The 26,478-nt window shown below is 53.2% G+C and overlaps 1 protein-coding gene across 1 annotated transcript; it reads left to right on the top strand.

The window, feature by feature from the left end:
• Positions 1-892: 892 nt before the first annotated feature.
• CTDSP2 (CTD small phosphatase 2) lies at positions 893-23,438 on the top strand (the record flags this gene model as incomplete). Its single annotated transcript, XM_080706252.1, has 8 exons — positions 893-956; positions 15,394-15,542; positions 19,419-19,457; positions 19,989-20,090; positions 20,604-20,660; positions 22,759-22,851; positions 22,968-23,153; positions 23,313-23,438. The coding sequence occupies 8 exons, from the start codon at positions 893-895 to the stop codon at positions 23,436-23,438; spliced, it is 816 nt and encodes a 271-aa protein (XP_080562378.1).
• Between the last annotated feature and the right edge of the window lie 3,040 nt (positions 23,439-26,478).

Raw genomic sequence — 26,478 nt, forward strand, 5'->3', positions numbered from 1 at the left:
GAACCAGGTTAGGCTTCTCCGCTTGCCCTGGTTACCCGAAGGGCGGAACCGTCCCGCCTTCCTCGAGTAGGCAGCAGAGACAGGAACACCCCAGAACCGACCGGGAAACGTGAGCTTTGGAGTGGCCTTTTAAGTAGTTGGGAAGGGGGTGTGGCCGAGCAGACTGGGAGGCCTCGGCCGGCGAGGGGCGTGGCCGAGGGCGTGGCCGCAGCGATTGGAATGTTGTTGGGTCCTCGCACCGCATAGTAAGGAGGGGCCACGCCCCTTTTCTCCGACCAGACCAATCGGAGAGCCGGAGCGGTTTCAAGTCTCCCCCGCCAGCCAGCCCGCCCGCCACCCCACCCCCCTCGGGGATTCGCTTTTTCCGTACCAAAATAGCAAAGCTCCGGACCGTCCGCAGCCCCGGCCGCTCACAGGTGGAGGGGTCCGGGGCCTGGGGCGCGGGCCCCGAGTGGGAAGCGCCTGCAGGCCGCGGAGAGGCCGGGTCAAGAGCCGGGAGGCGCGCGGGGGTGGGCTCTGCAGCCGCGGGTTGTTTATCTGGAGTACGGAGGGGAGGGGGGAGCCTGGAAACCGCCCCGTGTCCCATTTCCTCCTCTTGTTTTCGCACCGGATTCTCCATGTTGGACCCAAACTGAGGAGCCCGGAGCTGCCACCGGGGGATCGGGGCCGGGGGCACCCGGGGGAGCCACTGCCCGGGCTGCCCGCCCTCCGTGCAGGCCGCCTCCCTTCCCGGCCCGGGGAGGAAACGAGAGGGGGGATGTGAACAGCTGTGGGAGTCCGCGTCTCGGGAGCCGGAGCCCGAGCGGGCCCCCGCCCAGGCCCCCCAGCCCAGCCCAGCCCGCGCGCCCGCCGGTCCTCCCGCCCAGCCAGCCCGGGCCCGCGGGATTGTTAGATGGAACACGGCTCCATCATCACCCAGGCGCGGAGGGAAGACGCCCTGGTGCTCACCAAGCAAGGTAGGGGCAGCAACTTCCCAAAACTTTGCGTCGCCCCCGGGCGGGGAGGGGGCTAGCACATCCCGGAACCCGCGTCTCGGCCCCCGACTCCCGGGGCTCGGGGTGGGCGATCCCAGCATGACCCCGGGTGTGTCCCCCCGCGTCCCGGTCGGCACTCAGACCCGGGTTGGGGCTGCGCAGGGACCGGGCTCCCGGCGCCCAAGGGGGAGGGGTGTCATCCGCGCAGCTGTCACCCCGACCCGCACCCCTCCCCCTGGGGCCCGGCGACGGAGGGTCGCACTCGGAGCAGGAGCCCACCGCGTCCGCCCCCTCCTGAGTTGGGGGGTGCCACTTTCCTGCACCGCCGCGCGCAGCTGCCCCAGGACCGCGGGAAAGGGTGGGGAGGAGGCTGGGGGTCCCGGGCTGGAAGGAGCCGGGACTGGAGCTCATCACTTCCCCGGGCCCCCCAGGCCGAGGTCGCGCGGCTGCAGGCAGTGGCGGTGGCGGCGTCGGGGGGACTTGGGGCCAAGTTCACCGCCCGGAGGCGGGGGCGGCCGCGGTGGGGGAGGGGCCGGGCCCTGGCAGACCGGACTTGGCCCGCGGGCGGTGGGCCTCGCACCTCGGCGGCTCCGGGCTTCGTCCCGGCTGCCTCCCTCCGGTTTCACTGAGCAAACAAGCCCGACCCGAGGCCCGGCCGAAGCCCCTCCCTGCCCCGGTGCGCTCCCCCGGGGCCGCCGCTGCACACACAGAGCCGCGTTTGTTTAGCCCGGGAGCGGTGTCCCTGGTTACATAATTCGCCGGATGGCATCAGACTCGGCGTGTTTCTGAATCGCGCAGCGAAAAGTGCGAGTTGTCTGTGGGCAGCAGCTCGCGGCCCCCGCTTTCCTGAGGGTCGGATGGAGACGCCAGGGGGTCGTGGGCCCTCTCAGGAGTGGGTGAGGGGTTGCAAACGGGGGAGAGGCCTCGACTTCGACTTCCCGCAGCGGCTGGGTGAAGGTTGGAACCTGAGGATGGAATCGCTTAGTTTGGTCACAGTGTGAACCCCAAAACTCTACCCCTTACCCCCGCCCGTGCTTTTCTGGCCTCGAGGAATGTGTCCAAAAGAGCGAGTAGAATTTCCCCGGGGATAAGAATTAGCATGGCCTTTTTCTGGAGAACTCCCAGGACTGGAGACACTTGGCCCTGAGGCTGGGGAGAGAGCATGCTCTTGGAACCGAATCCCGAGCGTTCCTGCCTCCTCCTCCCGGCTTCTAACTGAGCCTGAAGGGCCCGAGATGTGAAAGAGGTCTAGAGCCTCTAGCTGCAGGCCTTGGTGTTGTCCCACATCCCCCTTTGGCAGGGTTAAACAGCACATCACTTACTCCTGGGGTTCATGTCTCCAAGGGGGCTCCCCTAACTTGCCTAGAGGCAAAGCAGTGGCTGTGGTGTGCCAGCCTCTCCAGAATTCCCACAGTGCAATCGCGGAGCGTCTGCCCCTTGAATTCCTGGTCTTTCTGCCTGTCCCAAGGAGCGAGGGAGCCTTGCTCACTCAGATTCCAAGCCTGGAAATGCCCCTTCCTCCCTGCCTGGGTGCTGCAGGATCCCTTCTCTTCTGGCTGCCTGCTTGACCTGGCTGTGTGACCCAGGCAGCAACTTCCCAACGGGAGGTTGCTGTGTTTATAAGTCACTGCCAGACTCTTCCTGTTCTCTTCCCATCCTCTTCCCGGGGAAGGACCTGAGGAGTTAGCCATGGGTGAGGAAATCTGGGTGTGAAGGGATACAGGAGAGAGCAGCGTTGATGAGAAGCCAGGAAGAATTGCTCTGTGCTTCTGCCTGGCCCTTCTCCTGTGTGCCCCAGGGTGCCTGGCGGTGGCCGGCCACACCAGAGAGGAGGACAGGCGAACTGTGGCAGGGCACCTTACCAAGCAGAATTAGGAGTCTCACGCACCAGGGCAGGCAACAGACAGCAAAGCAACTGGCTTCCGGAGGATGTCAAGTTGCTGCTGTCTGTTGGGTTTTCTCAGAGTTGAGTTTGGTTTTTGTTTTCTTTTTGTTTGTGTAGTTTATCCTTCAAGATTTATCCCTGGAGGGATCTGAATTCTCAGTCCAACAGCGATGGGTCTCCCCCTCCTCTCCCCCTGTAATTTGATTGCATTCCAGAGGAGGCATGCTTGCTTCCTGGGTACCCAGCAACCAGCAAGCCAACTTTCTGAGCCCCACATCATTTAGAAAGAGAACCTGCATCTTAAAACAAAAACTGAAACCCAGGCTAGGGAGCAAGTGTTTTAATTAGCTCCACCTATAGGAGTTCCTATTCCTCCCCCAAGCCCTGCTTACCTTTGGAAAAGGGGGAAGGAGTGTGAGGCAGTTATTAATAAATGTCTGGAAAGGAAAAAAAAATTGCTCCTAGTTTGGGTAGCTTTTCAGTGAAGTTGTTTTCCATTGCAGATTTTTTTCTCATTTTTAGTATTCTGTTCTCTGAGCTTTAAGATTGTCTGGGTGTGTTGATGATTCAAAAGTAATTACAGTAGGGGAAGTAGGACAAAGTTGCTGAAAGCATTGATGATAAAAGCACCAAAATTGGATCATCTTCCCAGACAGATGGGTGAAATGGCTTCCTGGTATAGCAAGGACAGGACTGTGTCTAACATCACAAATAAGAAAAGTTTAATATTGGTTTGATAAGAATGGTCTCTTGCTGAGCCCCATGGAGGGTGTCACCCTGTTGCTGGAAGATTGTCTGCTGGGTTTTGCATATAGATGGGGAAAAAGCCAAGGAAACAGGGTCAGCCTGTAGCCTCCCAATGTGTATTAGAGGAGGCAGCCTCTTGCCCAGCTCAGTGACCTGCATCCTTTGGGCAAGTTGGAGGCAGTTGGGTGACACCTGATGCCCTTTCTTCTGGGATGGAAGATGAAGGCTTGGCTCCTCATACGTGGAACCAGCAGGTCTTGGTAGCCAAGGATTATTCTCAGAGACTCTGACCTCCCTAAAAGTTATACTGGTAGCAAGTTTCTCTGGAGCCTACTTTCTCCACAAAAGGAATTCTGCCTTATTCACTCAACGAAACTAAACACTTCTCACTGTAGATGTTAGCTAAGCCCTTAACAGGAACAGCATGCCAAGGGAATCTTGCTGGGGCCTCTTCCTGGGCTGGCGTTGTGGGGTGGGGTGCTCCCTGGCACCGTCTGCACGGTCCAGGGCGTATGCTTAGAGCTGGCTCTTCTCTCCTGGTCCCCATCCAGCCCTGGTCTTGGTCTCTTTGTACTGTCAGTGGCCAGAAGGGTCTGCAGGGTCAGTTCAGCTTATTTCCTGAGGACCCCAGGGGAGTTCTCCTAACCCAGCAGCTAAGTTTGTAAAATGCTCAACATTTGGGGCAGGGGCTATGCAGTTGACTTATGAAGCTTTCAACTGAGCAGGACTTTGGAATTCCTGGAGGGGGGAGTCCTTGGAGGTGGGAGAGGGGGTGGTGTTCCTGTCTCCTCCTCCTCAACCAGAGGAAAGTTGAAAAAAGTTGAGAACAGAGGCCACACTTTCCTCTCTGTGAGGCCTCCCAAATCCCTTCTGGTGGATTTTGTTAAATGGTAAAAAATTTTAGAAATCACATTTCCAGCCAAGGTGAATTGAAGCTCCCAACTTTTCTGTAGAAAATTAGTAGAAACATTCTTAAATATGGGAAGAAAAAGCAATATATAAGTGTGTGTGTGTGTGTGTGTGTGTGTGTGTGTGTGTACCCAGCTTCTCTTCCCTTCTCAGTTTTCTTCCTCATAGATTTTGGGAAAACTGGGTTATTGTCTTCTGTTCCCATCTTTGGAAGTTTGGTTCTTGGATTGAGCAAAATGAAATATAGGTGATTTATGGGGCAATTACAGTGTCTGTTACTTGGAAGAATTGTCCATCCAGCAGAATTGGTGGCTTGAGCCAGGTATGATGGTGCACACCTATAATCCCAATAATCAGGATTGAAGGTTGGAGGGCAGCCTTAGCAAGTAATGAGACTCAACATCAACCTATCAAGACCCTGTTTCAAAATAAAAGTAAAAAATGGGGCTTGGGTATAGCTCAGAGGTAGAATGCCCCTGGGTCCATTCCCCAGTAACTAATACACACACACACACACACACACACACACACACACACACACACTTACACTTCATTGCTTGAGGCCTGAGTTCAAATCCCTATTCTTCGTATTTGCAATGAAACCTAAGAAATCACTTTAGTATTACAAGTAATTTATGTGTAAAATAGGAATAATAATATCAACCCTTTTATAATTCAGGTACTTAGGTGATTGATAAATGTTAATGTTTTTTGTAGCTGGATGTGATGGCGCACACTTGTAATCCCCGCGCTTGGGAGGCTGAGACAGGAGGATCGCACAGGTTCGAAGCCAGCCTCAGCTACTTAGTGAGGCTCTCAGCAACTTAGTGAGACCCTGTTTCCAAATAAAGTATAAAATAGGTCTGGGAGTATAGCCAGGAGGTAGAAAAGCCCCTGGGTTCCACACCCAGTACCACCTACCAAAAAATGTTAATGTTTTTCTTTTTTATGCAAATTACTACTCTGTTAGTCCTCCTTTCCCTCAAGGACACACAGTATAAACACTAGATGGTCTTGTGGGATTTACTCTTATGGACAGGTGGGTTGTGGGGCCAGGGGAACACTGATGTGGGGGCTGGGCCTCTAGGAACAGTCTGAGGTTTGTCCATAGCCTTCCTGCACAGACCCCTTCTTTGTGCCAGTGTGCCTTGGGATGGGATTTTGTCTGTTTGTGTCTTAGGGCTTCAGCCCTTGCCTGGCGCCTGGGCATCTGGGGGAGGGAGGAGGCCGGGGAGTCTGGCATCCTGTGAGAGACCCGAAGCCCATCTAAACCTTCACAGTAGCTGCGCCACCTCTCAGAGGTGGGTATAACAACACATGAAATGTAGAAATGTGCTCCATTTTCTTACTGTTTGCATTAGCACTGAGAGTTAATGAACTCTGCTATTCAGATTTCTTTTAGGGAATCTTAGTAACAAGAGGGAGAAAAGAAACGGGTTTTGAAGAGAAATGAATGTTGTTAAGATACGCCCTTGCAGTTTTGGATTTGGGGAAGAACATCGAGAGGGCACAGAGCATTAAACCGCTTCCCATCCAGTCTCAGGCAGGTTGGCTCTGGGAAGTAAAATTAACATGGAGGGGGGTGCTGTGTGGCTCTGACAGGATTCTCTCCCTCTTTTCCAGTGGGGGATACTTCCCCACTGGGATGCAGATAAGCACATCACCATGCAAGCCTTACCTAGGCAGTAGTAGGCATCAAAGTGGAGAAGTTGGCTTCTTAGAACTGGGGCCTCTCTGGACCAGACACCAACTGGATTGAAGGTTCTTTGTCAGCAGAGTACCCAGCCCTTCGTGTCTGGGTGTGCCTGCACCAGGATCTGTTCCTGCAGACCACTCTGCACAGCTCCCCCGGAGGTGTGCATGTCAGCTGTTCTCACGGGGAGCCTTGAATGATCTCAGTGGACCTGGCATCCCTTTTCCCTCCCAGGAGCTCTTAAGACCCATCCCCAAACGTAAATAAGGCTTTGCTTTTACTCTCTTTTTATTCTATACCTCTTTTACCCCTTTACCTCTTGACATAGCTTTTCCATCCTGCTGAATTTGCTTTTCCCACCTGCACTGTTCCCGGGGAGCAAGCATGGCCCCAACCCCAGTGAGAACCAGACTTGTGGGAAGGCACAGATCTCACTGCGCAGGCCTGTGGGAAGGGACAGTGCAGCCCGGCTCTTCTGTTTCCATAGCAGATTGGGTGGGGCCCTCCTTCACAGCAGCTGGGACCTGCAGGAAGAAACAGCAGGCTCAGATCTTTTGACTCACATACAGAACAGAACAAGCGCCCCTGGAAAGGCAGACCAGACCCTGGGCATGTGTCACCGAGGCCTGCTGCAGGACACCAAGCCAGGCAGATACGGTGGAGAGGGACCCAGATGCTGGCTGAGTCAGCCTCCGGTCCGAAAAGGGTTGGTGAGAGAGACCCCTGGCGACTTTTAGACGTTGATTATCAGCCAGGGACGTACATCAGAATCTCTTGTGACACTTACTAAGAATAGACAGCCCCACCTGGGACCTGCTGAATCAGAGCATGGCAGGTGGGACCGGCATGCCTGTGTTCCAAGCTCCCCGGGCTTCTGACAGGTGTCCTCGGAGAAGAGCCAGCAGAGCACAGCAGTAGCTCCAACTGCCTGTTCATCTCTGAGCAGGAAGGTTCCCCTTGGGGGTCCAGTTTTGCTGTTTGTTCAAGACCCTGTGCTTCCTAAAGATGGGTCCTAAAATCTTCTGGGTGCGTGGACAGAGTAAGGATCCTTGCTTACCCAGTAATGCTCACAGCCAGGATTTATATGGTTTTTAGCACCGGCAAGGATTTTATATCTAGTATCTCACTTAATCCTTAGGAAGTAGGAATCGATCCCCCTTGACCAACAAAGGCAGACCCTGACCCAAGAGAGTTGAAGCCCTTCCCTGGGGCACAGCCCAGTGTCAGCCAGACTGCACGGCAGAGTCCAGCTTTAGCCAGGGCCACGTTCCTCTCCTGTGCGTCGGCAGTCCATTGAGTTCACCGTCCACATGACCTGAAGCCATCGGGTAGGGGACCACACAGGGAGAGCTTTCCCACCAGCCTGTGAGGGGCCTGAAGCCCAGAGCTGCGGGCAAGCTGTCTTGGGGCAGGAGCAGGTTTCCTGATTCCTAGCTCATGCGCTCAGGTGGACACACCCATACTGGTTGGCTGGGCCCAGGTGAGGCTGAGCGGGTGGGAGGAGCAGGTGAGTATACCTGCAGAGCGGCGGGGAGGGGCTTCCCTGGCACACTCCACTCTTATAGTCCTGCAGAGCCCCTCCGTGTGTGTGTGTGTGTGTGTGTGTGTGTGTGTGTGTGTGTGTGTGTGTGTAAGTAAAAGAGAGAGAAGGGAGGGAGGGGAGTGACTTTTTTGTGGAGTTCAGAAAAGTCCAGGCTTGGCCCCATCGCTACCTTTTTGTGACCTCTGAAATGAGGAGAAATTATCTGTGGTCCCTTTGATTGTGAACATTTGAGGTTGAGATAAGAGTATGAAAGTGCTTTGGCCTTCATGAGTAGTAGCTGCCACTTACTGAGCTCTTATTAGGGTCAGGACACCCCCCCCCCCAAGATCCTTGTAACATCCTCTGAGATACAGGCAGTCTTCCATTTCACAAGTGAAGACACTGAGGCCCCTGTCCGCACACTGCACACTTGTCAGAGCCAGGGTTTCTTTTTGTATTTGAATGCTGGGGATGATGGAACCCCGGGCTGTGCACATGCTAGGTAAGCGCTCTACCACTGCGCTGCACCCCCAACCCCCAGAGCAGGACTTAAACTCAAGCCTCGCACCTTGGGCCGCCACTGTCGTGGTCACTGGCCCGAGGGGTCCCTCACTTTGTCCTGTGCCTCCACCACCGTTTCCTCATTGCGCTCCCAATGTGTCAACCTGAAGCAGGCTTACACAGCTGCAGGAGGAAGAGGCTCTGGATTCCTTTTGGTCTTTTTGGAGCATTCCAAGAGTCAGGGGCAGAGAGCCAATGAGGGAACAGAAATAGCCACCACGAAGGTGTGTGTGTCCTACTTGGCGGGGTTCTGTCAGCCCCCAGAGAGCTGCTCAGCACCCTCCTAGGAGGAGGAAGGCTCAGTGTGGCAGGTTTCCAGTTCCCTACAATGTCACCAGCTCTAGCTGGTGCTGCGTGGGGTAGGGCCTCCTCCAAGGCAGTCGCAGGATCCAGCCCTTGGGCCTAAAAAGAAAGAAATCCTGGTGATTGAACTCAGGGGCGCTTTCTCTACCACTGAACTACGTCCTCGGCCCTTTTTAAAAATTATTTGAAGCTGGGCATTGTGGCACACACTTATAATCCCAACATTTGGGAGGCTGAGACAGAAGGGTCATGGTTCGCAGACAGCCTCAGCTACTTAGGCCCTTTGCAACTCAGAGAGACCCTGTTTCAAAATACAGAATAAAAAAAATAGGGCTGGGGGTTTAGCTCGGAGGTCGAATGCCCCTGGGTTCCATCCTCAGTACCGCAGAAAAAAATTTTTTTTTTAATTTGAGACTAGTGAGCCTCCCTCTTCAGCCACCAGAGTCACTAAGATTATAGGCGCCCACCACTATACCCGGCCAGCCCTTAAAGTTGGCATCTCAGATTTGTCCCCCCTGCTCTGTGGGCCATCAGATCTGACCTATCTGTAAGGAAAGGCCTCCTTTTTGTCTCTGGTCTAGGACCTTCTCATTCTGGAGTCCACACCCCAGCAACTTTTTATAGAACATTGGAGCGGTTTTGCCAATAGCTCCTTTGTAGCCAGTTCTGAAATCAATAGAGTATGTTGTTCATGCTTTACAAGTTGCCAGGAATCCCCTTCTCCCCACACTGAGTCCATCCCGAGGGAAGGTTCCTAAGACGAGAAATGAGAGACCAAATTGCTGAAGGGGGCAGGGGAAGCCAGGAGGCATGGTAGCCTGTTACTGGTGATGCCCACGCCCCGTCCCACAGGTAGCATTAAGGACCCAAGACTGAAAGAAGTCCTTTCTTAGAAAGGAGAGCAGTGTGGGAGCCCTCCTGCCCAGGGAAGGGGAATTAATGGAGGCCTTGGCTGCGTAGGGCTGCCCCGCTTGCTGCCTGCAAGAAGGGCAGCAGTGTAGAATGTGCTGGCATGAGCCAAAGAGCACGTCTCTAACTGCTTACAAAAAAAAAAAAAAAAGCCCATGTAAGCTGGGCGTGGTGGCGCATGCTTGTAATGCCAGTATTCAGGAGGCCGAGACCAGAGGATCACGGTTCACTGCCAGCCCTCAGCTACTTGGTGAGGCCCTCTGCAATTTAGTGAGACTGTGTTTCAAAAATAAGGAATAAAAAAAAAAAATAGGGCAGGGAATGTAGCTCTGAGGTTGAATGCTCCTGGATTTCAACCCCAGACCACCCCTCCCCCCTAAAAAAAAAAGGTCTGTGTAGTCAGATTCATAGCTATTTTTTGAAACTTTGGGACCTGGTTCTGAGCTGGGCGAGGTCCTACCTACCTTGTTAGCTGAAGCTACCAGTGTCAGTGACTGGACACTGTGGAAAGAGGTACACCCTCCCCCTTGTTTCCAGTATTTTCTATGTGGGGGATGTCTAAGCATCCCTTACCTTCTTGTGTACCTCTGCCCACTCCCCTGCTGGTCCAAGGAACCCTTCCATCCACCTGGCACTTTAGCGCCTGTCCTTAGCCAAGGCATAGATGCCTCTTGCTGACAACCTGGGAAGACTCCACTCCACTGGAGCCCCAATCAGATGTGGCGGCCAGAGGGCCCAGGCAGCTGGCCAAGAAGGGCCGGAAATGCTCCAAATACTCTTCTTCCTCCAATTGCTAAGGAGGGGGCCCCTCAGAGAGGCCATTTTATAGTGACAGCCAGACCAAACCCTTTGCTATAAAGGGATGGAAGGCGGTGGGGAAGGAAGTACTTCTGGGGGCCGGGGGTGGGGGTGAGTCAAGAAAGCATCCCTGCCTATGAATGGGCCTGTTCAAACCCTGTAGTCTGAGAGGTTGCCTTCAGCTCAGTGCTGGACGGATTTCCTGGGAAGAGTTCTTTGCTGGTACACGAAACTGTGTTGTTTTTATCTGGACCTGACCTTCAGGAGAAGGTTAAAAATAGTGTTATCCTGGTAAGGGGTGTGTGTGTGTGCGTGCGCGCGTGTGTGTGTGTGTACACGCACACACACTTTTTTTTACCATATTGGGGATTGAACCCAGGGACATTCTACCTCTGATAGCCCTATTTGTTGTTCTTTATTTTGAAACATGGTCTCACTAAGTAGCGGAGGCTGGCTGGCGGCAAACCTGCAATCCTCCTGTCTCAGCTTCCCAAGTACTAGGATTACAAGTGTGCATCACCATGCCCCGCACACGCTTACTTCTTTCCAGTCAGAGATCTACAGTTCTTACATGCATGGTACTTCTTGAGGAGTGGGGGGGGTGCAAGGGGAGAGGGCAGTATTCACATCAGTAGGACAGCCTTAGCAGCTTTCTTGTCATTCACAAGTACCATTTGGGGTTTGTGAACTGAAATAACTTTTTGTAGTGGATTTGGGGGAAGACACAGGGATTTTGATTTTTCAGAACCTGGTGCCAATGAAAATCCCAGGCACTTTCCCTTTATCTTATGTTCTTGGGCTTCAACCACATGATGGGGTAGGAGGACTTCTAATCCCCTGCTGCTGGTCTCCTGGAATGAGACCCATGATGTCACCAGTTAGTGATCCATGATGAATTCCACAAATGAGGCCCAGGATGTTGCCAGTTAGATAATTAAAACAGTTACCACATTTAGTGTTGAGTTTGCACAAGGCCTTCTCCAATTTTGGGGGATTTTTGTTGTTATTTTTTGTTTTTGTTTTTATGATACTGGAGATTGAACCCAGGAACATCCTACCACTGAGCTATACCCCTAGTCCTACTTATTTTTTATTATTTGTTTTGTTTTGTTGGTGGTACTGGGGTTCCTGGAAACCCTTCTGCCTCCGGGCTATACTCCCAGACCTATTTTATATTTTTATTTGGGAACAGGATCTCCTAAGCCAGCGAGGCTGGCTTTGAACCTGCGCGATCCTCCTGTCTCTGCCTCCTGAGTGCAGGGATTACAAGCGTGCGCCACCACGCCCGGCATTATACTTTATTTTGAGACAGTGTCTCACAAAGTTGTGTAGGCTGGCCTCAAACTTAGCCGTTCTCCTGCCTCAGCCTCCTGAGTGGCTGGTATGACAGACAACACTGCGCGGACCTGCTCCAAATTTGTTTATGCTTTAAGTCCTCAGTGAGGTCTTCGTACTACACCAGTTATGGATGCAGAAAATAAGGTGTGTGGTTGAACGAGTAACTGGTGGAGTCTGGATCCCAGCCCAGGTCACCCTCAAAATAGAGGGGTACCCCTTACACCCCACCTCTGGAGGAGGCCTCGCATCCATAGGCTGGAGGGGTGGCCAGGCTTCCCTGTGTTTAGCTGTCCACTTAATTCTTGTGTGTGTGTTTTGGGGGGGCGGTTACTGGGGATTGAGCCTAGGGGCATTCTACCTCATAACTATACCCCAGCCTTATTATTATTTTTTTTTTATTTTGAAACAGACTCTCACTAAATTGCAGAGGTCCATGCTAAGTTGCAGAGTCTGGCCTCAAACTTGGACTCCTCATGTCTCAGCCTTGACATGTTTGGAGCAGGAAGAGCAGACACACATCAGCGGTCAGGCAGGAGAGGAGGACTGGGTGTCCACAAAGAGGGCAGCAGCAGAGGGACGAGGAGAAGAGCAGCTGGTCATAGCGCTCCACGCCACCCACTGCAATGTGCCTTTTCTCCTGGGGAAGCAAGCTGTCCCCAGTGAGGTCTCTTCAGGCCTGTACATACATGCTCCTGTGTCCAGTGTCCCTCTCCTGGGGCGGTGGGCTGTGCCCCTCCCCACCTCACACTGGGGCTAGAGGGTGGTCTGTACCTGGCCTTCAGGCACCACAATGCTGGTGCTGGCTGGAAGCAGCCTTTGAAAGCTCCTCTTTGACACAAGTTTAAGATTCCACTGTAGCGTATGGTTCCCATTCACCTTTTAACCCACTGAACAAAGCAGGTCTTAGACCAAAGCCCCTGGCTCCAGCCCCTCCCTCCCCCATATCTGCTCATCCAAGCAGGTGCAGGGCAGGGATGGCGGCGGGCTCCCTGGAGTGAAATTCCAGAATGTCTAGTGCCTTTGGTTTGCCCAAGAGGGCGTAGCACAGTAGGGGGCCAGACCCCAAACTGATCCTTCACCAGCCCATCAAGAGGAATAGAGCAAAAGTTCCCCCAAGAGTCCTCGAGGTACTCTCTCTAGTTGCATGAATAAATGTGCACTGTCAAAGGCCATATAGGGTAATGGCGAAGAGCCTTGGCTCTGGGTTGAGGCATATCTGGGTTCAAATCCTACCTCTGCTGTTACACTACCTGCATGACCTTGAGCATGACCTATCTGTGCCCCAACTTCCCTTCTGCAAATTGGAGGGTTTGTACCTATAGATAGGTTTGTGGTGAGGTAGTAGTAATGTCAAGGGTCTTATTATAGGCCTGGCACATCGATGGTGCTCAGTAAACATGGTGGGGACCCAGAAAGACTCAGTGGCCTGCCTCAGGGGCCAGCTTCCTCAGCCAGCCTTCCTCTCCTCACATAAAGGAGGCGTTTGTGTTTGTAGCTCTTCTGGGTGGTTGCTGACTGGCGGGGCCCTGCCCAGGACCTACCTCTGTGGAAGTGACAGAGGCCCTAAGGTGCCCAGACTCACTCACTCAGCCAATCAGTTTCTGAGCACCTGCTACAGAGGCTGACACCTGTACAGAATGTGCCCCTGGGGCCATGGCAGGCCCTGCGGGGAGGCTGAAGCAGGCCCTGAGGAAATCTCTGGCATCATGTTTACGAGGGCAGGCTCTGGAGAAGGAAGGGGGGACTGCAGGGGAGGGGAAGGGACAGCGGGTGTTGACCTTGCTGTTGTGGGTCTGGAGTGTTCTGCTTTGAGTGCCTGCCCCCAGGGTCAGCACACTTGTGATCTCCGAGGCACAGGGGCTGCCAGTCACATTGTGTTTCTGAGAAGATCCTCATCCCCCTGTAGGCCCCAGGCGCCTGTGCCTACCAGGAGGCCTCTCCTGGCCCCAGCCAGCTGCCCCTTTCGCCCTGCTGCCTCTTGGGGATTACTCAGGCTTCACAGTGGCTGTCACTAAGATGTTGAGTGCATTCCTGAAGCTTCTCTTCAGGAAAGGCCCATGTGGCCTCTTAGAAAGGCCCAGTGCCTGGCTAAGCCTCTGAGTGTGGTTCTGCATGAGAAACCCTAAGGCAGAGGAAAAGCAGCGGCCTGGCTTTGGTTTTCCAGCTTTGTGGCAGGGTCTGCCCTGCACCCCTGGGGTGGAATTTAACAGGGGTGCAAGCAGGTGGGGAAGCAGTCCTTTCCCTCTGATTTCTGTGTAGATTTGTGAGAAAAGTGTGTGTGTACGGGGTGCAGAGGGCTCAAGGAACCTCTCAGCCTTACTGTTTTAAGTGCTGGTTTCAGCTCTGAATGTGGTCTCTGTGACACAAACTTAAAGGATGTCTCCAGCACAACAACTTCATGACAAAAATAGCCAAAGAATTTTAGTTCTTCCTCCAGGGCCAGGAACTTGAAAGTAACGGCCAGGCTTGGGGGCTAATTGCTGGAAAGGCTATCATTTTCTAGAAGGTTCCTGGTAGTCAGGTGGTCATACCAGTGTCAGGGATCTGTCCTCACCAGGGAGGAGCGGGAAAAAGCTCCGGGGGCCCCCCACCCTGCAGGGGCCCAGGCTGCACTAGTGGGCGGGCCCTGCCTTCCTCCCGAGTCGAGTCGCAGTGCAGCTGAGTCGCTGTTGTGTAGGGTCATTTCCTCACCCTTGGTCCTGGGAACATTTGGTTTTCTCTCTTCCTTTCCAGGGTCATAGGCAGCCCAGTAACTGGATGTTCTGTGGCCCTCCCTCACCCAACTGTGCACAAGGGCCACCTCCTTGCGGCTCTAAGAACTGGTCTGAGCTAAGGGAGCTCCCGGTGGCTCCTGGGTGGACCCTGCCATAACACCTTCCCCTTTCCTTTATCCCTTCCCAAAGAGGAACACAGGGAAGCCTCGTGGCACATTTGGTTTGCATTTTTCCCCCCTCAAAGAGAGTGTACCTGTGCTTTTAAGGAGTGTTTTGAGCTTCTGCTGGGGCTCTTGGGTCTTAGTGATGAGGGACCATGCTGAGAGTGGTTGTACAGCGCCACCTCCTGGCCACAGTGCCCATCGCAGCTCCCCACTCCTGTTCAACTGCGCAGAGCAGAGGCTTTCTTTGCCCTGGCATCTGGGGCTGGTGTGCATGTCCTACAAACTTGATCCACCAGTGTTTTACCAGTAAGGCTCCTGTCTCTAAAGGGAGGGAGTACTAAAGAAAGTGGTTAGGACATGGGAGGGAGACACGGGTGTTAACAAAAAACGTACCTTCTTCCTTGAGGATGTGGCCCCGGAGTTTTTAGTCTGGAGTGTTGAGACACACCGGGCTCCACTCTGCAGCCACTGGCCCAGCGTATTGGGGAGCTGACACGGAACCAAACTGCAGCTCCATTGACTTGAAGGGGACCAGGTTGCTCCCTTTTCTAGAATGGTGGTCTTTCTGGGGGCTGGTGTTAGGGAGGGTTTGTCTTCATTAATTAGGTTTGAGGGCACCTTCTGTTCTGTACCTGGCCTGTCTTTGGGCACTCTCACTCCCACGGCCACCCAGGAAGTGAGGAGCAAACCCTCGGCAGCTCAGGGCTCCTGTTTTCCAAATCAGAGAGCAGCAGATGATGGAGTAAACCTGCATGCTTCACCATTAGCCATGTGGTTGTCTGCTAGGCTTACAGCCTAGCAGGGGTGAGGCATGGGGTAGCTGTTGTCAGAGGCTGATGTCCCTGTAGCTGATGTCTGTCATTCCCTCCTCTCTAGGCCTGGTCTCCAAGTCTTCTCCTAAGAAGCCTCGTGGACGTAACATCTTCAAGGCCCTTTTCTGCTGTTTTCGTGCCCAGCATGTTGGCCAGTCAAGCTCCTCCACTGAGCTCGCTGCATACAAAGAGGAAGCCAACACCATTGCTAAGGTAGCTGGTGGGGGTGGTGCAAGCTGGCCAGAAAGGGGCTGCGGGGAGAGGGTCGGGATTCCTGCCTTGTGGCCAGGGGCCTTGCCTGACCTTGCAAAGGTCTCTGGCTCGAAGGCCCTCGCTCCGTCCTTCACTTAGTCCTTTCTCTGGCCTCCCACTTGTGGCGTGGGCCATCCAGAGGTCCCTCTGGGGCCCCTGTGGGAGCTTTGCATTGTTTCCTGTTACTCACACAGCAAACTCACAGGGAGTCACAGGATTCCCACTCTCAGGGGAGGATACTGGAAGCTCAGACCCAGGGAGTGTGCAGCCCTGAGGAGTTTATGGCTACTCAGTGGTAGTGTCAGGATTCAAACTCCGATCCCTCTGGCTCTAAAGCCCCTGTTTGTTGTTCTCTATTACACAAAGCTACTTTCCAGGTTTACCTGACTTGCAAGGAGCCAAGGAATTAATTAGAACCACCAGGATCTTTGTTGTTGTTGTTGTTGTTTTGTTTGTTTTTTATAGTCCTGGAGATTGAATCCAGGGGCATTCTACCTCTAAGCTACACTCTCAGCCCTATTTTATTTTTTAATTTGAAACAGGATCTCACTAAATTGCAAGGAGCCTCAGAAGGTTGCTGAAACTGGCCACAAACCTGTGACCCTTCTGTCTCAGCCTTCCAAGTATTAGGATTACAAGCGCGCACCACCGTGCCCGACTGGTGTCTCATAGTTTAATGTATTTAAGCAAGCTCATAGGACAGCATAAAAGACAGACAGCATTAACAATATATATTTGCATGCAGGACAACTTAGAAAAGTACCGTGAATGTATGAAGTGGTTCTATGTGATATATATGCTACAAATACCTTTTAGTTGCTGTCAACTAGAAATTTACCTTTTGTACATGTGTGGGGGGGTACTGAAGTTCAAACCCAGGGGTATTCCACCTCTGCGCCCATTTTATTTTTATTTATTTATTTTTTATGTGTGTGGTACTGGAGGTGGAACCCAGTGGCTTTCTACCTCCAGGCTATACTCCCAGACCTTTTTAATATTTTATTTAGAAACAGGGTCTCACTAAATTGCTGAGAGCCTAAGTAGCTGAGGCTGGCTTCGAACCTGTGCGATCCTCCGGTCTCAGCCTCCCAAGCGTGGGGATTACAAGCGTGCGCCACCACACCCGGCTTTTATTTTTTATTTTAAAACAAGGTCTCACTGAGTTGCAGAAGGCCTCACTGAGTTTCTGAGGCTAGCTGTGAACTAGCCTGTCTTAGCCCCCTAAGTCCTGGGATTACAGGCATGTGCCACTAGCTTTAGCTCTAGGAACATTTAATAGGTTTATTTATAATTGTTATAAAGCTTAACTGCTCGAACTTATTCACTGAAACTTGGATTAATTTTTTTTTTGTGTGTGTGGTACTAGGGATGGAACCCAGGGGCATTCTACCTCTGAGCTACACCCCCAGCCCTGTTTTTTTTATTCTTTATTTGAAAACAGGGTCTTACTAAGTTGCAGAGGGCCTTACTAAGTAACTGAGACTGTAGAACTCAACATTTACATTAAAAATTTACACATAAATAAGAACAGAAATACTTTCAATACCTGAGTTCTGTCCCAGTTTTCCACTCAGTCATAAATGTAGGTACTTTTTACCCTAAAATATGTAGTGGGAGGAAAATATCTAATGTTCAGACCTACCAACAACAGGAAGAAGAGAAAAAAATAGTTTTGATAAATGTTCTCATCATAGCAGATTCTTTTTTTTTTCTCTTTTTAAATTTTTTTTTCACAGTGGATTCTTAAGCAAGTTCTCCACTTCTGCAGTATGCCAGTGGGTTGTCTTGGACACAATTGTTCCTTATTTGACGTGGCTAGCGCACAGGTTAGTGTCTGGCATAAGCCAGCCAGATAGGCCTCTGTGGCATCCTGCAAAGCACCAGTAGCTGCGCTCTGGAGGCACAGATCAAAGTCTTGAGTTGTTTCTTACAGAAGACCCTGGAAGGGGAATTTGCAAGTTAGAAGTCCAGTGAACTTTTCCTAATATCAGAAATTCCTGAGCTGGGCGTGGTGGCGCACGCTTGTAATCCCCGCTTGGGAGGCCGAGATAGGAGGATCATGCTGGTTCGGAGCCAGCCTCGCTGGCTTAAGAGACCCTGTTTCCACATAAAAAAGTAAAAAATAGGTCTGGGAGTGTAGCCCGGAGGTAGAAAGGCTTCCAGGAACCCCAGTACCACCACCAAAAAAATAAATAAATAAATAAAATAAATTCCTGGAGTGCCACAATACCAGACCTGTAGAAATAAGGTTTCTTTACCCTTCCAGGGGACGGTGCACTCTTGCGAGTGGCTCTGTAGCTAGTTGATTCCTGGGTGCTTTACCACTGCTTGGTGTCTACAAGCCATGATAGACCTCCTTACTTACTTTGTAGAGGCCGAGCTGGCAGTGAAGAGCAATGGTTATGCCCTACTATTTTTTTTTTTCTTCTTTTATGGTAGTGGGGATTAAACCCAGGGGCATTTTACTTCCGAGCTACACTCTCGGTCATATATATATATATTTTGTTTGTTTATTTGTTTGTTCGTTTGTTTTGAAACAGGTTCTTGCTAGGTTGCTGCAAGTCTCACTAAGTAGCTGAGGCTGGCCTTGAACCTGCGCTCCTCCTGTCTCAGCCTCCCAAGCACTGGGATTACAAGCGTGCGCCCGGCTAAATGTTTTGGTATTTTTGATTGGTCAGATGACTAAAGGATATGTCTAGCATTTGGAGGATAGAATCAGCTCCAGTCAAAATAATAACAATAATAATAATATTAATAATGGAATAAAGACTGCTAATACATGCTTGAAGGAAACACACTAAAAACCAGCACTAAGCCAGGCATGGTGGCGCATGCTTGTAATCCCAGCATTTGGGAGGCTGAGACGTGTGGATTGTGGTTCGAGGATAGCCTCAGCTACTTAGTGAGGTCCTTTGCAACTCAGTGAGACCTGTTTCAAAATAAAGAAGAAAAAAATAGGGCTGGGGGTGTAGCTCGGAGGTAGAATGTCCTGTGTTCCATCCCCAGACCCTTAAAAAAAAAAAAGTACTGAAGTTTTCTAGTGCTCGAATTTTAATTTTTCTTCCACTTTTTTTTTTAAGTGGTACTTGAGATGGAACCCAGGGGCATTCTACCTCTGAGCTACACCCCCAGTCCTATATTTTATTCTTTACTTTGAAACAGGGTCTCACTGAGTTGCAAAGGGCCTCACTCGATAGTAGCTGAGGCTGTCCGCGATCAGCCTCCCAAATGCTGGGATTACAAGTGTGCGCCACCACACCCGGCTTCTTCCACATTTTAATTATGATCACTTACTAATTTTTACAACTGTGACATTTTTACTATTAGCAAAAGGCGGGTTGGGATAGGGTCTTCCTGATAGCTCTGCATTCCACCTCCCTTGCTTTCTGGGTGCCCACAAAGGCTTTACATCGGCTTACTTGCTGTTCCGTGGTGGCTCAGTGCTCCCTAACGCTCCCCGAGGAGGGCACAGAACACACGCTCCCCAAGAGGCTGGGTTTAGGGACTCCGTGGGAGCTAAGTGGCCACAGTAGGAATTCGGGTTTGGTTCTGCCTTCGCCTTTGTCCCAGCGTCAGCCACTGAAGTTCTTGTTCCACACTTCATCCAGCCGAGAGGTAGCGGCCCCTGAAAACCAGGGATTCCTTCTTGTCCGTCTTTAATTAGGTCTTCTGTGGAGAAGAGCTCTGGCCTCTCCCTTTCTTGCCCAGCTCCTAAAAAGGCCAGCTTCGTCCTCTGAGGGATCTCCAGGTGGCTGGGTCTGGGGCCGCAGAGCGGTGGTCTGCAGCATCAGGAGGAGGGTGGGGAGTGGGCACTGATGCCTCCCTTCTCTCCCATAGTCGGATCTGCTCCAGTGTCTGCAGTACCAGTTCTATCAGGTATGTGGATCTGGCTGACCCTGTGCTCCCTGCCAGCCCAGCGGGCAGGGTGATGCCCTCACTTCTGTGGCCCAGCCAGCCACTCTCCTGTCCGAGGACGCCATTCATACCAAGTGTTTGCTGAGAGGGCTGGGGATGTGGCCTAGTGGAGGAGCACTTGCCTTAGCATGCGTGAGGCCTTGGGTTCAATCCCCAGCACTACCACCTAAAAAAAAAGAAAGTGTTTGCCAACGACCCACTGTTAACGTCTTTGGGGCTAGCTGCTGCCACCTCCCCTCTCCCTGTAGCTGTTGTGCACCCCACGCCAGCCCTGGCTGCTATCTCCAGTGACCACATCACTTTGTAGTCCCGCTGGGAGGCTGAAACCAAGGTCCAGCTCTCCTTCCTCTGTTCCCTGCCTTTAAGTGGTGCCTGTCCTGGGTTGGTGGTTCCATCTCCACAAAGAGCCCGGCTCTTCCCAGAGTTCTGCGGAGGGGGACAATTGGGTTTTCTTGGCCAACATGGCTCAGCAGCCTAGCTATCTGGTTTTAGATTCCTGGGACCTGCCTGCTCCCAGAGGTGACAGAGGAAGATCAAGGACGGATCTGTGTGGTCATCGACCTGGATGAAACCCTCGTGCATAGCTCCTTTAAGGTAAGTTGACATCTGGAACCTTTCCTATGCCCATCTCAGGCCTGCCCGTGAGCCTGACCACAGGTGCTGGGAGGCAGGCTGAAGGTTCAAAAAGAAGTGGCCAGAAGGGAGAGGCCAGGCCACCTGGTGTCACAGGTATCTAGAGGCCGTGCTGAAGAGTGCTAAGTAGGAACCCTCTGCTCCTCCTAACGGCTGCGCCTGCTCCCAGCCGAGGAGCACAGGGAGCCGCCAGGGCCTACACAGGTCCACAACCACCCAGTCAGTCCTGGCCTGGCCCAATTTCAGGATATGCCTTAACTCAGGAAAGCCTTGACACTCTGAGCTCAGGTAGAATTTGGCCAGGCTAGGGGTACTGAGGAGTGGGGAAAACCAGAAGTGGGGAAAACCGCCGAAGTGGGCTGGCAAGAGGAGCTTCCTGGAGTCTGTAAGATCTCTTCCCCTACCCGATCAGGGCATGGCAGGAACTTCTTGTTTCTCCCACCATGTGTAGTTGTTGACTTTTCTGCATTTCAGCCAATCAACAATGCCGACTTCATAGTGCCTGTAGAGATCGAGGGGACCACGCACCAGGTAAGCTGCTTGCCGGGCCGCGTGCAGCCAGGGCGGGAGTCTGCCCTCTGCCTGCTTGCACTTCCCGCCTGGGTGCCATCACCCATCCTCTTCTGTGACTTTAGCCCCTCCTGTTTTATTGGCACATTTGACACTTGAGATGTTCTCATCTGGAAAGAGAACTTGCAGCCCCTCGAGCTGTCACCCTTTTTCCTCTTTGTAGCCAGGTGGTTTGAAAAAACAGTTTATATTATTTAATAATAGTAATATTCATTAATCACTATCCTCCCACGTGGCCAACACTGTTAGGGATTTATTACATTTTCTCTATTCCTGAATAGTTGGTATCGGCCTGGTACAGGCAAGCAAACCCGTAGTGGTGGTTCTCTGCTTGGAAGGCCCATCCCCATGCCCAGCGCCTGTGAGAAGCTAGGGAACTTCCTCCCAGCCCAGGCCTCTCCCCCTCTGTGGAACCTCTGCTTCCGTCCCTGTGGGTCCCTACAGTGGATACTGCCCAAATAAGTGCCCAGTAGGCAGATAAAGAGCACTTGGGTCTGGACAGAACCAGGTCTGGCCCTGCAAAGCCTGCTCAGTCCGGGGATACAGACCCTGTGAGGTTGGTAGGGGGAAACTCCCCATTTACTCAGAACACTGGCTCTTCTAGAAGGCCTGCACTGAGGATCAGGGGCCCTTGGGGCTTAATAGCCTTGATACTCATTTGCATATCCATGGGGAATGGGGTTTGAGGCTTCTGTGGGTTGGTCAAGGTCCCACCTCCATTAAAGGCTGTCTGCACCACTAACCCAACTAAGGTGCTCTGTTAGACCCAGCAGTTCTTATAGTCTGGTTGAGGATACAGAGATGTACAGAACCCATGGGGAAAAGATGAAGTCACGCTTGAAGCAAACAAATATATACCACGAACTCGAGTTAACAAGAAGGGGCACAAATAGCCGGGCGTGGTGGCGCACGATTGTAATCCACGTGCATGGGAGGTGAGACAGGAGGATCGCGCAGGTTCAAAGCCAGCCGCGCTGGCTTAGGAGACCCTATTTCCAAATAAAATGTATAAAATAGATCTGGGAGTGTAGCCCGGAGATAGAAGGGTTTCCAGGAACCCCAGTACCACTAAAACAAGGGAGGCACAAATAGTAAAAAGAGGGGTGACGTTAAAATGATGAGTGCTGCCTACCCAAGATGGGTTCTGAACAAAGAATGGCGAGGGGCGGTCAAGCCTGACAAATTGCAGGAGGGAAGGGCTCGTTTGTGAAGACCGAAGAAGTGTCAGGCTAATGGGAGCGAAGTGTGGCCACCTAGAGCAGACGGTTCCTGCAGAGCTAAGGGGTCTGGTGAGTGGGTGGAGTTACGGCAGGCCTGCACTGTGTGAACTAGGGAGTGGCGTGGATAAAGGGAGCTTTGAGGGATCGTTCCAGATGCACCTGCCTGGGCTGACAGCCGGGAGCAGCACAGTGCACACGATGAGGCATGCGTAGCCAAAGAACCTTTTAGAGCCACACGTGCGCGATCGTGAAAGGTGGACACAGGCTGGTTGGCAGGAGTGAGCACAAGGAGGGGGAGCAGGAGCGGGATGCAGCAAGGTGCCTGCAGGCTGTGGTCACCACAGGGAGAATGTCATTTTTGCCTAGTACAGTTCAGAGAGGCCGTGGGAGGGCATGAGGTTTGAGGAGGTATCTGTGCCCTTGCCTGACGGGGACCTGGACAGACTGTCCTGCTGGAGCTGAGGACAGAAAGCTCCCACAGAGGCTGTGGCTGGATTCAAGTAATCCAGGATAGGCTGTTTCCATCTGTGAGGCCTATTCTTGATTACTTGTTTCTGGAGGCAGCCGATGGCCCACCGCTGGACAGTGGCTCCTAGGACGTGGTGTGTGCACTCCTCCTGCACTCGGGTGACGCTGGGACCGCCGAGCCCCCAGAAACCTGACAAAGGGATGGTACTAGTCTGGGCTGGAGCAGAAGGTGAAGGATCTGGCTGCCCAAGACACCGGGGCATGGGAGTCTGGGCCTGTTTGCTGTTCTCCATGCCAGCGGCAGCAAAGGGGCCCGCTCCATGCAGCCGTGGCCTCGCGGGCGCCTCCACGGGCTGCTCTGTTCTCCCCAGGTGTACGTGCTCAAGAGGCCTTACGTGGATGAGTTCCTGAGACGAATGGGGGAGCTCTTCGAATGTGTTCTCTTCACTGCCAGCCTGGCCAAGGTACCTGGGGGCAGAAGTGGGGGGAGGAAAGAACAGGAACGGATGTGGCAGCCACGGGGCTGGTGCGGCAGCTGCTCGCTGGGCCTTCGGATTTAAGACATCTCTTCTCGTCTCAGTACGCCGACCCCGTGACGGACCTGCTGGACCGCTGTGGGGTGTTCCGGGCCCGCCTGTTCCGGGAATCCTGTGTGTTCCACCAGGGCTGCTATGTCAAGGACCTCAGCCGCCTGGGCAGAGACCTGAGGAAAACCCTCATTCTGGACAACTCACCCGCGTCATACATCTTCCACCCAGAGAATGCAGTGAGTGGTCCACAGGCACAGGTGGCGGGGGCTGGGAGTGGTCCAGGGAAGCCGGGTTTCCACAGAAGAGCGCAATACCCAGCAGCCTCCAGGGGGCCTGGTGAGGAAGGGAAGAAACGACAGCAGCTGAAGATTGACACAGCCTTTCTCCTGCCCCAGGTGCCTGTGCAGTCCTGGTTTGATGACATGGCAGATACTGAGCTGCTGAACTTAATTCCAATCTTCGAGGAGTTGAGCGGAGCAGATGACGTCTACACCAGCCTCGGGCAGCTGCGGGCCCCTTAGCCTTCCTGCTTCCAAGCCACAGCCATCCCAGTAGGGGACTTTGCTACACTGTGCCTTTTCTGATCAGCCTGACAGACCGAGCAGAAGCTGGGGCACACCACCAAATAGGGCCTGGGAGCAGCGGGAAGCGATCGGGAAGAGCCTGAGGGCAGGTCTCATGCCGAGCAGGCAGATCAGACCAACCGTGCCCAGAGCCGCCTGCTGCCTAAGTGGGGCTCCCGAGGTGTGTGCGTGTGGGGAGCAGGAGTGTGTGCATGGAGTGTCTTGCGGTGAGCTGTGGCCCCGGGATATTCAGTGTTGCGGTTGGGGAGAAGCGGAACGATCAATACTCCCCTGAGTGAGTTCATCTCTGCTGTCACTGTATGAGCCACCGAGCTTTACAGGGATGAAGACTGTTGCAGGCTCTGTTGCCAAAGCATGGCCTTGCTCCGGGTTGTAAGGCCCATGCCAAGAAGAGAGAACGGGCCGGAGGCCGCCTTTGGAGGCCCTGGACACACACCTTTCTGAAAACTTTCTCCAGCCTGTGGCTGCACACAGATGCCATTTCTGGGAAGATGAGAACTTGTTTCCAGAACCAGTACCCCTTAGCCATCGGGTCCTGGGGCCCAGGGCTGCACTTGCCTCCAGCCGAGTGCCTGCCGCGGCCCTTTCCGCGTCTCCCTCCCCAGGCTCGGCTCTGGGCCTGCCTTCCTCACCCCCTAGCCAGAGTCGCGATCCTGTGGGGAAGGTCTTCTCCCTTCCCCGAAAGAGAACGGGTGCCGATTTCCGTTCTTTTGACTCTTTTTAAAATCCTCTTTCTAAACATGGAGATTTGGGCCTGCTTTGTTTCTGGCACAGCAACAGTCCTGGGCCTGAGATCAGTGTGGGAGGTGCTGGGTACAAGAAAGAGGTAAATCCCCAAAGCATGACTGTGTCCCCGTGGCTTGTACATCAGCTGAGCTGCTTCCGTCAGTCTGCTCTTCAGGGATTCTGTGTGGTGCTGTGCTGGCTCTAGGGCTCCCGGTCTACTCGGTCCCTTCCACTGCCCCAGCAGGCTCTTTCCTGTTGTGTCTTCCCTGGGGGCCTGTCCTGCACAGAGCTCCGTGTGTCCCAGGCTTCATCCTTCCTGGCTGTCACTCTTCCTCTCCAGGGCCCAAGACCTGCTGCTCACCCAGGACGAGGAGAGGCGTTCTTGTTGTGCGATTGCCAAGCTAACACACACAGCTCCCGCCTGGGCAGCGGGAGTGAGCAAGACCCTCACGCACTGCAGTCTGGGTGTCTGGCTTTCAAAGGTTCTCTTAATAGCGGATGCTTTAAAGGTCACAAAATGAAAGTTTCCCCTAGGGTGGAAAACAAATGGGGAAGTGCTAATGTATTTGGGAGCAGAAGGGCCCCCCAACAGCCGTCCCACCTCAGCATCACTGCCTTAACCGTGGCTTCCCCTGGGACCGGCTGGCTCCTTCCTCTCTCCCCTCTCTCCTGAGGTCCTATCCCCATCTCTGCACTCCCAGGAGGCAGGTATCATCAAGCATTTGTGGGTTGCTTTGGGTGTGGGGACACCGCCTGCTCAGGATCATCCATTATCCTCTTGTTCCCCACACAAGGTCCAGCCTGAGGAGCTGACCAGGCTGGGCGTGGAGCAGGGGGTGGCGGCACAGGCTTGAAAGCCCAGTACTTGGGAGGCTGAGACAGGAGGATCACAAGTTCACAGCCAGCCTTAGCTACTTAGTGAGACCCTGTTTCAAAAAAAAAATTTTTTTTAATAGGGCTAGGGGTGTAGGTTGGAGGTAGAATGCCCCTGGGTTAATCCCTGGTACTGAGAAGAAGAAAAAAGTGGCTGGGCAGTGAGCAGCAGCCGTGTTGAGTGTTCGCTGGCTGGCTAGCATCTTTCTCTTGTTCTAATGCCCTCTTCCTTCCTTGTTGCAAGGTGTGAGGCCTTCTCTTTCTCTTTGGTGCCACAGAAGTGGAGTGCAGCCTCCAAAGCCCATGTGGTCATTTCCCCAGCGTCATTCCCTGGTGCCTGCGGGGTCTTGCGCAGCTGAAGGGAAGAGGGCTGCAGGTGCTTGCCAGGACCCCGTCTCCTGAAGGAAGGCGCCTCTTTCCCAAGCCCCGCCCTGAGGGTCAGCCCTTGTCCAGGCTTTCTGCCATCTGGCCCAGCCAAGATTTTCTAACTAAATAAGCAATAAGAGGCTCCAAGCCAGTTGAATTCCAAGGAACTTCCGCCCTCCATTGCATCTCCCCATTTCTCTGTGGAGGGAGAGCCTGTGCCCTCCCTTCCCTGTCAGGCCTGTCCAAGTGCTTAGTGCATGACCAAAGCCCGAGCTGGCTAGGGGGTGTCCCTGCCGCTCCGCATGAAGTCCTGCTCTCTATTTCCCGTCCCGATACAACCCTCTCGCCCACCCTACGGTTCTCCCACAAAAATGCCATATCCACTCCCCTCTCTTTTAGAGAAACAACTCAGACCTACACAGGGTCTCATGTGAACTAGAGCCAGCCTGAAGTCACTGCTGTCCTCTGTCTGGTTTCGCAGGGCGTTCGGGGCAAGCGAGTGCGAGCCTTGCTCCTCGGAGGAATTGGAGGAATCGGGCAGACCCGCCTTTGGGGGAGGGCAAGATTGGAAGGGAGCCAGTTCATCCCATGATCTGTTCTAGGGCTTTCTAACAGCCCTTCCCACTTGGAACTGGTCTTTGGGGTGTTGGGCCGCCAAGCCTGATGTCAGCACCAACTCAAGCCATGCCAGGAATCTGCCCACCTGCCAGGTTCAGCTCTTTAAGGTGCCTCTTCAGGGACACAGTGTGTCTCTCTGATTGGGCTTCTAAATCAAAAGCCTGATGTTCGTGTCCCTCTTATAGGGGGAGCCTTGGACACAGGACCAGTTTGGTAAAGGGTCAAGTAAGGGTTTCCACTCTGCACATTGTAGAGGGGACACTCTGCGGGCCCTGGGTCCCTTCCTAGAGAGGTTGAGTGACTCTGCCTTCAGTTAACCGGGGACTTTCTGTTTAGCTCCCTCCTGCTTCCCAAAGATTTTTGTGAAAATGTATAAACTCACCTCTGTTGACAT

This window comes from Muscardinus avellanarius (genome assembly GCF_963383645.1).
Source record: "Muscardinus avellanarius genome assembly, chromosome: 11".
NCBI classification, from domain to species: Eukaryota; Metazoa; Chordata; class Mammalia; order Rodentia; family Gliridae; genus Muscardinus; species Muscardinus avellanarius.